Source organism: Platalea leucorodia, assembly GCF_965183815.1.
Source record: "Platalea leucorodia genome assembly, chromosome: 5".
Taxonomy (NCBI): domain Eukaryota; kingdom Metazoa; phylum Chordata; class Aves; order Pelecaniformes; family Threskiornithidae; genus Platalea; species Platalea leucorodia.
In genome coordinates this window covers 76,825,070-76,837,135 of record NC_138827.1, presented here as the reverse complement: position 1 = coordinate 76,837,135, position 12,066 = coordinate 76,825,070, and the positions used below count along the sequence as shown (strand labels likewise).

General features: G+C 36.3%; 1 protein-coding gene across 4 annotated transcripts in view; it reads left to right on the top strand.

Moving 5' to 3' along the window:
* AGPS (alkylglycerone phosphate synthase) overlaps window positions 1–12,066 on the top strand; it is a 64,579-nt gene that overhangs the window by 42,459 nt on the left and 10,054 nt on the right. For 3 of the 4 annotated variants that reach the window (XM_082314008.1, XM_082314009.1, XM_082314006.1), the window contains 6 exons: window positions 1,798–1,910; window positions 3,633–3,702; window positions 4,690–4,751; window positions 6,620–6,709; window positions 7,156–7,255; window positions 9,039–9,096. In XM_082314008.1, coding sequence (XP_082170134.1) covers window positions 1,798–1,910; window positions 3,633–3,702; window positions 4,690–4,751; window positions 6,620–6,709; window positions 7,156–7,255; window positions 9,039–9,096 — 493 coding nt within the window. Of the gene's footprint in view, window positions 1–1,797; window positions 1,911–3,632; window positions 3,703–4,689; window positions 4,752–6,619; window positions 6,710–7,142; window positions 7,256–9,038; window positions 9,097–12,066 lie in introns of those variants that run through there. The other variant, XM_082314007.1, reaches the window with a different exon arrangement.

Below are 12,066 nucleotides of genomic sequence, written 5' to 3'. Positions count from 1 at the left end.
CATGGTGGTGTTTTGTCGGGGTGGTAGGATGCAATATCCTTTTCAGAAATACTAATTTGGATTTCTCTGATTGGGGCTCACCATACAGATTTGAGCTCATTGGCTGGAGGACTGAGCCACCCCAAGATACCTTGCCTCCTTGCTGCTTTTTTTTTTTTTTTTGGACCCTCCTGGTACCTTCAGTTAAGTTCCAGTACAGTTAATCTGTTCAGTTAAGGGAATAATAAAAGGAATAGCAACTAACTGGGATTTTTCTCAGCATAGCTGTTGTGCATAAAGGATTAATTTGAATCTCTTGACTATTAATGTAACTTCATATAACTTTGCTTGGTGCTTAAGTAACAAGTTACCACAAGCAGAGCAGAGACTGGAAGAGATGAATGCCGCTGGAAAGGGAAAGGCTTTAAAAAAATAATTGCAGTCAATATACATAATAAGAATACATTGTTCTAAATAATAAAGTTTTACCCTTTTTAACTGCAGAAAAAGTATTAAACTTTATTGCAACTTTATATACATCTCCATTCCTTCTGAAACCTGCTTAGTAGTAGTAGTTCACTGGAGCTAATTAATAATAAAAAAGGTATGTAGAAAACAAGTAAGGCTCTTGCTTTTTGGACCAGTTGCAAAGATATGGCTCTTGACTGTTACTCCTGAAACAAAGCCATGTGGGCAGCCTCACTGTATTACTATTAAACCTTTAATAGTTGTCCTGGTTTCAGCTGCGATAGAGTTAATTTTCTTCCTAGTAGCTGGTAGAGTGTTGTGTTTTGGATTTAGGATGAGAATAATGTTGATAACACACTGATGTTTTAGTCATTGCTAAGCAGTGCTCACACTGGTCAAGGACTTTTCAGCTTCCCATGCTCTGCCAGGTGCACAAGAAGCTGGGAGGGGGCACAGCCAGGACAGCTGACCCAGACTGGCCAAAGGGCTGTTCCATACCAGATATCATGCGCAGTATATAAGCTGGTGGGAGTTGGCTGGGGGGGCAGCAATCGCTGCTTGGGGATGGGCTGGGCATCAGTCGGTGGGTGGTGAGCGGTTGCATCACTTTTTTTTTTTCCTGGGGTTTGTTCCTCTCTCTTGTTGTTTTCCTTTTCATTACAGTTTATTTTTATTATTATTATATTTTATTTCAATTATTAAATTGTTCTTATCTCAATCCATGAGTCTTCTCACTTTTGCCCTTCAGATTCTCTCTCCCATCCCACCAGGACGGGAGGGTGAGCGAGCGGCTGTGTCGTGCTTCGTTGCCGACTGGGGTTAAGCCACGACAATAGTTTTCTCCCCATTTCCACTGGAATATGTTCCCTGCTAGAAGTTATTTTCCTTCCATAGTGCTTTTCCCAGCATAGAGATTTTCTGTGGCACACTGCTGATAAACCATTTTGAGAGCAGTGACATTTATGGTCATCATAGTGATCTTCCTGCTTTAATACAGGAATAGTTGACATAATATAAATGTCTCCCTGTTGCTCAAAGCATTTAAGACCTGTTCTCTCTTCAGCATAGGTAGACAGCTGTTATGTCTATCCTGCTTTTTAACAGGAGAAAAAAGGTGACACAGATAATCTGTTATTTCAGTGGGCTTGTGAATGTTTGTCCTGTCAAGGAAAAACCTTGGTTGTTTTGGGAGTAAATTTTTGCAAGATGTCTTTTTTTCCTAATCTCTCCTCTTAGTTGCAACAACACTTACTAACCAGAGCACATGCTGTGTATTTGACAAGTAAAAACTCATTGCTTGTATTCTACCACATAAGCTGTGATATAATGCAAAGTTTTCTCTCTTTGCAGTTTAAAGGATTTGATCCCAACATACTGTGTGTCGCTACCTTGCTCTTTGAGGGTGACAGAGAGAAGGTTCTTCAGCATGAAAAGCAAGTCTATGATATTGCCACCAAGTTTGGGTATGCTTTTCAAAGAACTTTTTCATATGAAGCTGGGAGTTAACTGTCCAGGAAAAAACAGGATTGCCATATTTCTATAGTGATTACTGTATGGAGATGTTCTCGGTTTACTAGTTTGAAGTGGCAATAGTCAATTAGCTACTGAATGTTCCCTTTGATAAATATGGCTTGTGCTAACTCTTAATAGGTAACTACTGAAAAACTTCAACTGTCTGTGTATTGCAGAAGAATAAGTATTTGACTAAATATAGACTTGGTGTTATTAAAATGGAGACTAGCCCTTGTAATTGCTTATAGGCATGGAAGCTTCTTGTTTTGCAATACTAGACTCTATATTTTAACTACAGAAGGGGAAGGCAAAATCATAAGGGTAATATTAAATCTTTGCAGAATTGATGTGAGCATATGAATACAAGAAGCTTATTTAAAAGAGGAGTTTGTATTTAGTTAAAGGAATGCAGTGAATTTCTGTCCCACAGACTGTTTTCTATCCTTACAAAGGAGCAGAAAACATTCATTGGAGTGGCAGGCTGAGTAATGATCAGGTAGTTTCTGTCCTTTTGCTTTGATTAAGTGTAATTGATGAAAACCATCATTAGAAGTGTGATTTGTCAAGAATATACTTTTTTCTTTTTAAGAAAGTTATTGCTAGTATTAGTCTCACTATTCAATACATAATACAATACATAAGTATTGTTTTCTCCATTTCAAGGCTATCCTTTCTGAAATTTGTGTTTTCATTGTGCTTTCATTCTACCACTTAAAATAACTTACAAAAGTGGGATCTCACGTGAGCAATTTGCTAACATTCAGTGATAAGAAAAACATTGCTCTTGATCTTAAAGAGCATTTTAGTTATTTTAATGTTGTATGCCAGAAAAAGCTTCAACTGTGAATCCTTTTGTATTTTGGTATTTCAAGATGATTGATAAGGAGGGGTGAAACCTGCCTGTGTTAGGTCTGTTAGAAGATGGTGCTGTCTGTGGTGCTCAATTCAGGCTATTAGTTAAGCGTTTAATAGTTTAACCTGGTTTAAAATGCTAAACCGTTTTAATGGTCTAAAATGCTTTAATTCTGTCCTTCAGGATGTCTGACTTTTTTTCTCCACACGTACACTTCTCTCGGATTTATAGGAGTTTCTAGAAAGACTGATTACAGATGCCTAGCACTTTCTTGTTCTCAGAAACCAATAGTTAAAAACAAAGACTTTCATAATGGTCGTAACCTGATAGATTAGTGAAAGCAACGCTTCCTTTTTCTTTTCAGTGCTGTGTTTTTTTTATCCATTCATGTCACTTACACTTTTGGGAACTTGCTGTCACGACCCATGAGCATACAAGTGCACAAATCCAACATGCTTAGAAATGTAGTTGCACATACTCCTGTAAATTAACATCAAGGACATACTATGTCTAGTTCTCTTTGCCCTGCTCTTTTGTGATGTTTGAAGATTGTTACTTTAAGATCACATCAAATGTTTTGTTATTGTTCATCTCTTTTCAGATTATGGAATGAAAAGAGAAATGCAAAGAGTTAAAGGTGTGGTCTGAAGTAACTTCTCATTTCTAGTGAAGAAAAGACCCTACTATTTGCAACTAGTGTAACACAGCTTAGAGACAGCTAAACTTGCACATACATTTGATAATCAAAGTATTTTTTAATTCTTTTTAGAAACCAGTGACTACTTTGCTGGAAAGTTAATGAAATTCTTGTTAATTGCAGTGGCTTGGCAGCTGGAGAAGATAATGGGCAGAGAGGATATATGCTGACATTTGTCATCGCTTACATTCGGGTATGTCACCTTTTGTCTGCCTGCTGAAACTTCTGTTAATTAATATAATAAAACAGAGATGTTCTTTTTGAAGATGCTTCCTCTGAAATCTAAATCCAGGTTGCCTTGGGTGATATCTCAAATTTCTCGCAGAGGTTGTATCTCTTCCATTTCTGACTAGCGTTTACTCATGGAACTTCATCTGCAAAACACCATAAAAACATTAATTTATGCACTTGTTAAGAAAATAGTTTCTAATAAAGAGTATAGAAAACTAGATTGAAGAATCCACTAGCAGTTGCTAAATAAACCTGATCAGACTTATAAATCTACAGGTTAAATATAATCAGAGGCTGGAAAAATACTTGAAATACTCATGTGCTCACTCAGCTCTTGCTCTTCTTTGGACATCTGCTTATGGCTGTGGTTTGAATTGGAATTCTAGGACAAATGGACCTTTAGTCTGAACTGCGGCAGCTGTTCTTATGAATTTTAGTCTTCCTGTTTAAGAGATTTTTTTTTTCAGAATAGTATTCACATCCTGAGTGCTAAATTTTATTTGGCTTTTATAGTCAGGGACAAATCACTGAATTTCCCTTTATTTCAGCAGGCTATATGTAAAATGGGTCTTTATTCTACCTAGATAGGGATTACATTCCAAATATGTATTTCTAGTAGGTATTATATTGGTTAACACAGTGCAACTCTTGGCTGGATGTTATAGTGATACAAGTATTTGATTAGTGTAGGCATATGACAGTCTGACAAGTTGTCTCACTATAGCCATGACATCAAAAGGTTTGTTATCTGTGTCTTCGAAGAGTTGCTCTATTTCTATAATTATAAACTAATGTCACTGGGACAGATGGATGTTTTTGCTACATAGACTTTCTGGTTTTCTCATACAAACTAACTAAAAGTTGCTCCACTGTTGGCTGTGTAGCATACACTGCAATCCCAGATGTTGATGCTGAATGTTACTGATAATTTCCTCTCTCTATTTATTAGGACCTGGGTCTGGATTACTATGTAATAGGAGAATCATTTGAGACATCTGTTCCTTGGGATAGGTAAACTGTGATTATTCTTTAGAATTGCTTAAAACTTGTACTTGATTTCATTCAAATTATTTCTAACTCATGCTTGCTCATGGGGAAAGTTAACTTAATTTAGGCCTTATGTGTATTGGAGGCTCCCTGATGTGCCTCAAGTCTTGCACCTGTGTGTTTTTGCTAAAGTTGCTAGCAAATTGCATATCAGGATTTTGTAAATGCAATGTAGGCAAGCATTCAGTAATATTTCTACTTGGGTTAGCTTACTGTAACAAATTCAGAACTTGAAATTACCCAGTTTAGGAAGCTGGACAATGGTGACAATAACTGTATTGTGTGATGAGCAGCCACATGTGTGGGATCAGCAGTGTATTTCAAACAGAAAAGTTTGTAGTGAAAATAAAAAATATTTAAAATAGACTTTTCCTTTCCCCAGTAATGCAGGGAAATGAAAGAACTGAAAAGGTAACTTTTTCCCAAGATAAGCTTAGGAAAAAGATTTTATCTTATCTGTTAACTATGGTTGAGAAACACTTGACCACAACAGAGTTTAATGTATGAAATTCTTTCAATGTTTCTGTCCCTTTAGTAAACCTGTTACACAGGATCTAAAGTGATTTGAATCAAAGCTTTACAGTATTTAAAGTGGAAAGTGTGCAAAGTGTGATGACTTAAGCTGGCAAGCCTGTATTCTTGCTATTGAATTTAGTGGCAGTGGTAAGTTCCAGCCTCTGTTTCGAAGACTGGCATAGTATCTTAAATGGGCGGCAGAAGTTTGAGGACAATTTTAAAGCAAAATTGTTCTTTATTTTACTTTAGCTTTATAGATCTTGAAGTATGCTAACTGCTTAGTCACCAATTTGTTTTGCCTCTCCTTCATTTCAGGAGAGAATGACTCTTTATCTGGGAATTTAAGAAAATATTTGCAATTGTTCTCACCAAAGCAAATGCTTTCAAAAACTTTTTCTACTTTGACTCATAAGAACTATGTAATTTTCCATAAATCAATCAGTTACCTTGTTCCTGACTGGTTAATGATAGTTGAATAAAATATTTACCTTGCTTATTCACTAAATGGATAAATTTCTCTTGTGTATTACTTCCGTCAATCTGCAAAGTCATTTTAAATCTGTGTAAAATGTCTTAAAAATCTGAATTATATAGTATACCACTACAGACCTTCGTGGGAGAACTTAAAACTAAAGAAATGGTCATTTGAAAAACAGTGATTTCTTTCAATTTTTCTAGCACTTTGGATGCACCTGGGTCTGCCCTGGAATAAAAAAAAATAATAAAAGCAAAACAAGTATGGCTTATGACAAGATTTAATAGCTCATTGCTATATTAGAATTATAACATTTCAAGCTGGCAAACTAGTACATAGCTGGAGTACCTCCAGTTTTGGCCTTGCAACGTACCAAAGGTATGGTATTAGCAGAGTATACAGGCCTTAGGAGTATACAAGGCCTTAGAGTTCTCAAGCTTTCTATTGTGAGCTGTATTTGTCAACTACTTTGCCAAAAATTTGGGGCTGTTTTGCTGAGAAAGTAAGTAAAGACATACAGAAGTGGGTAACCTCCATTTTCTATTGAACACTTTTGACTCCTAGTCCTTATGGGAAGAGCTTTCATTACGTACTGTGCTTCAGAGTAAACTTGCTATTCAGGAGAAGTGCAGAAAAAGCAATACTAGTGAAGTGTTGATGATGAGGATTATTTTAGTCTTAGAACAAAATCTAAGCTACTTAAAACTGGTTTTAGAAGGCAATCTTCTGTTTTATTAGATTATACTTTTTAAAAAATTATCAAAGCTGCAGCTGTGTTTTTTAGGAAGTTGTATAAAATCATATACTAAGATTTTATATTTTAATGTGTTTTCTGTTACAGGGTTTTGGACCTTTGTAGGAATGTCAAGGAAAGGATAGTAAGAGAATGCAAAGAAAGGGGCGTTCAGTTTGCTCCTCTTTCCACCTGCAGGTAAGCTATGCAACAACTTAAATAATCTCTCTTGAATCTTTTGATTAGTAAGAGACCTAAGGAAGAGGTCATTAAACTTGCTAGCTAGTAGGTGAAGTGCATCTGTTAATGATATTACAAACACTTGTAATCTTCACCTTCCTCTTTTAACCTGCAAGTGGATTACATGTGGGAGTGAGTAATTCAAGGGATTAGTAGCACTTGGTTAGTCTTGACACTTACTCTTGCTTATATGTACAAGAGTCAAGTGTAATGACTTCTTTAAGAGCTTCAACTCTGTCATAGCACTGAGTCACTCATGAAGTATGAGCAAAAAGGATACAAAACTATTTTAAAAAGATGCTACCCTTTTAAAGAAGATAAGTAATGTTATGAATTGTGTAATGTCACATAGTGGCTGGCTAAATACCATAAAGCTTTGTTTGTAATGTAGTTCTCTTCAACAGGGTGACACAGACTTATGATGCAGGTGCATGTGTCTACTTCTACTTTGCCTTTAACTACAGAGGAATTAGTGATCCTATTCATGTCTATGAACAAATTGAGGTAATGTCTATAAGAACAGTAATTAAGGGGGAGGGGGAGAACCTGATGTCCTGTAATAATATATAGTGAACCCATTGGCCAAGCTAACTGAATTTTGCAGGAAAGATCTCAAAAGTCTGTTCATAAAGCTGTGATCAGTAGCAGCTAGGGAAAGAGGTGCACACTGGTAGTGCACCAAGTAGAAGAAAGACTGCAAGGTGACTATTTTAGACATCAGTAAATGAACACTTATGACTAAAGTACAGGAAAGCTTGAACTGGAGTTTGTTCTTAGATGGCAGAAACTATCAACTACAAAACCCAAATCCATGGGAAACAAGACTTCCTTAGTTCCATTATTTACAAAGCTACTTTCACTTAATACTCCATTAGTCTTTAAAATACATGATAAAACTATTGAGACCATACTTTATTAATAGTGCTGTATGTAGAGTATAATGAATATGAGGGTGTCTCATGCTATTTCAGAGAATTAACTGCTGTGGTTATTTTTCTTTAGGCCTAGGTAAGTGCTGGTCTAAGTCTGCTGTGTTAGGCCAGTTGTAAGCTGCTTTGACGTTTACCAAAAAGCTCTGGAATAACTCTCTGCTTTAACACTTTGGCTGGTGCAACACTATACTTACCTAATTAGGGGAAACTAATATCCTTGTTACCTTGAAGATGTAACACTTAGACATAGAAGGACTATGGCCAAACTGCTTTTTATCCTACTTTTTGGTTCATGTGCTAAAGCTTCAGCACCAGAAAACTGCTAATAGGACTGTGGAGAAATAATCTATATTTATAACTAGGATATCATTCTTCTCATGCTTATTCTTTAGAAATTTTTCTTGAACCTGGGAAGTGGATGTAAAGTTTTATCTACAAGTTCTGAGGCTTCTGTGCTGTTGAATCTAGGGCATTGGAGAATGTAATACGTGTGCCTGTTTAATGAAACTTTGTTAATACTTAGTACTGTTTATTGGAATTAGTTAGCAGTGTGATCACCTGGATGCATGTGTTCCATTGTAGGTGACTAAATTTAACCTAACTCAGTTTGCCAACCAAGTATATGTGCTCTGTGGCACACTGAAAAAAATCTCTAACTGCATAGGTATGGCTAGATACGTTATTCCTAAAAAAGCACACTTTTTTTTGAAAACAAAAAACAAAACAAACATTTAGTGCTTGTGCTTAGGAAAGCTTTCTTTGTTATAACCTTGTAAGCTGTCTAACTGTTCATAATCAGAGCTGTATGGGAAAGAAGATGCTAGAGCTTGAAAGTGTTCAAATATTTATTAACATAAAATTCTAAATTTTATTTTCTGCCACAAAATTCATCCATGAGAGAGGTGTCAGTTGTAAAGTACCTCACTTCCTTGACTAGAATCTTGGAGATCTGGGTCTAAACTGTGGTCTGAATAAGGATCTTGAGTCACTGTTTTCAAACTACTTCATTGTAATTTCCTTTTCAGTAGGCACTTAACCATCTTCCAGATGAGCATCCCAGCCACTAGACTATTTTGGTTTCGGCACGGGGGAAGTGATCCAGAATATTCCATTCTGGAATAACAGATTTGTTATAACAGATGCCATTTTAAATGTCTTGGCTTTGATAATGTTTAGGAATCCCCACTTACATTTATCTGCAGACTTGAACAAATATGTTTACCTGTATTATGTACCCTAATTACTTATGAAACTTTTCATACATCTGTGTAAATGAGTACGATGGCAAGCATTTCACTAAAAACAAACATCTTGTGCATTTGCTGTTGAATAAATACTTTGTCTTTCCAATTTAGAGGGCTGCTAGAGAAGAAATACTTGCCAATGGAGGAAGTCTGTCACATCACCATGGAGGTAATGGTCTCAGTCTAATATTAGTCTCTTTGGTGCTGCTAAATATTCATGAGTACATAAAATAGCTTTTAATAAAACTTTGAAAAATATTTCACAGGCATTAACTGAAATTACTGGCAGTGGGGGAATCTCCTGGCATTCTTTCTAGAAACTTCTCACCTGTTTGCCAGACTTTCAGGGGAAGTGTCCTTAGACCTGGTTTGCTTGATGTTAAGTCACATGGTGTGCTATATTTATGAGCACCAGCTTCAAACCTTTGATAGGAAGTCTACAGGCTGTCTGAGAACCTGAGAATGTAATTGATCAGTTTGTCTTAAGCAACTTCTACTGAACCTTGTGCAGAGGTATATTCAGTTACAAAGACCTCAAATGAGTTTCACAGCTTTAAGACAGTTTAGTGTCCCTTGTGGCTAGGTGAATGCTGTTAGCCCTAATTCCAAAGCACTTAGTGAAAGTATCTGCATAAAAGAGCTAGTGACTTTACGCTAGGCTATGTTGCAACCTACCATTTGTTGCATGATTGATGCTATCTAGGTATTGATATTACTGGCTTGCTGTCTGCTAACTTCTGATTATTCAGTTTCCTCTCTTGGAGTTTGGGAATTACTTGTCCTGAGTTACTAGCATCTCTGCAAGCTATTTTGTGCTTTAATATTAAGCTTAAGAACCAATGTCATGTGTAAGGGATACTTCATATACCTGATGGTTTACATATGTTTTTCCCACATATTAAGATAGCCTAATTTGATTGCATGTGTCCTATATAATGCTGTAAACTTGGATGTCAGGAAGACTTGTTGTGAAGTCGGTTTGATTTGTGTAGCTAACTTCTTTAAACTGGTTAACTTAACGCATTTCTTCTCTCTACTCTCTTGGGGTATTGTCTGGCCACAGAAGTAAGAGCAAAGAGCAAGAAGTCTAATGGTTTAAAACTAGATACAAATTTTGTAATTCCAAGAAAGCTCTGTGTGGGGAAAACCGAAGGGCAGAAACTGTGCTTTAAAACATGTTGGTGATTTCCTGGACTTGAAACTTTTAGGTAGGGCTGTTTTCAGGTATCTAGCTTTGTGACAGAAACTGAAATGGATTCTGCTTTAGCAAGATCAGGATATTGAAAGATGTGTAGGCAATGATAACATGAGTGAAAACAGTTTCAGTATTTTTTGTTTAATATGTTCTTATTGTCCCCTGATTTATGTCCCCTTCCTTTAATACGGTGGTATAGTGGACCAGTCAGTTCTCGCACATGGGATGTGGAATTACTCCCTTGATGTACTATTGTGCTCTCCCCTGCTGTGGCAGCTGTATTTTACTGTGACTGGCATTTCATCCATTAACTCGCATGCAGCTGGAGCTTGTCACATGTTTGGATGTATTTGCCCTCACCATATGAAACCTTGCTTACAGCATATGTTGAACAAGAAAAAAAAAATGTTACGTGGCATTTTCAAACCCTTGCACAATTGAACTTTCTTACTCCACAGATACAGAAAAGTTGGTTTCTGTCAGACTACTTATGCTCCTGTTGTATGCGTGACTGCCTCTTGTACTGATAAATATTTTCTGCTTTGAGTATTTTTGTCTGGCAGTTCATTGTGTATGATACTCAAGATCCATTTTTTCCAGTGCTTAGTAGATGTGCTGCTGAGAATTAGCCTGATAGTATCAGTTCTATTTACTGACCTTCAGGCCTCGTCACTCTTAGCACTGTTAAGACTGGTCTATTGTGTGGGGTAAAAGAAAATACTGGTGCAATTTCTTCTAGTATTTGTCTTGTAATTGTGATTAATAACAGTTGTTTTCACTATCTGGAAACAGACAGGCTGGTTTGTCTGCCTACAATCACACTGTGATAAATGGAGCTATTTTAACTCTGGTTTTGTGTATCAAAGAAAACAGATGTAGTCTGGGACTTGAGGCTATAGGAAACACAAAGCCTGCTTAAGTCAATCTTCATACACTCCCTGAGTGAAGAAGTGGTCACATATGACAGTTTGAGATGTATAAAGCTCTAAATTACTTTACATCTGGGGAAGTACTAACTGCAGGTAGATACATAGCTACAATCTACAGTGAGAAGTAAATCATGATACTTCTAATTTTATGAAGAGTAACGTCAGAAAAACTTTACTTTGGATTCTATTTTCATCTCAATATCTCTTCTCTCCTCCCTTCCCTTCAGGCTAACAAAAAATACTGTAACTTTTAGGCAAGACTCACTAAAGTTAGCAATACAGTGAGAAGATCCCCATCCCGATGACTTTTGAGACTTAAAACTTGTAAGAAGCATAACTCTTATTTGTTAATGGATTACATTAAAGATCACACCTTGCAATATATAAGAACACCAACATTCCAACAAAGAAATTGCAGAAGTGTATCAATACCAGCCTTGTACAGCGAGCATCTCATGGACACAAGAAGTTGTAGCAAAGCCAGGCACATACATCTGTGTAATGAATTTATCCTTTCAGTGTAACAATCACTTATATTTTGGGGTAGAATATCTGAATTTTTTTGTTTTTTATAAATCTGGATATCATTTCTATGGTACTGCAACTTAAATGACTTTGTCCTTTTAATCAAATTGTTTTTCGAAGTCTTTCTCATTCTTGACTTTCAAATATTTAAATATAATTAGTAAGTGTCAGGAACAGTTTTCTCTACTTTAATGTTAGCATTTAACACTTTAACATTTCTGTATTATTACAGAATTTACATTTAGGAAGAATCTGAGGCATATGTGTTGCTATAAAAATAGGCCCCAAATACATAGCTGATCAGATAAGCACTTCTTATGCAGGGGGAATTCAGCCATTCTCTGGTGCATCAGAAATTGATCCTTATACAGCAGATCATCGGATTTTTTTTTTTTTTTTGATCCTGACAGTCTTGTCTAAATGTGGTAGGTCTGTTTCTCACTAAACTTGTTGTGAACAAACTGCTGAGAAGCTTCTTAGTGGTTATAAA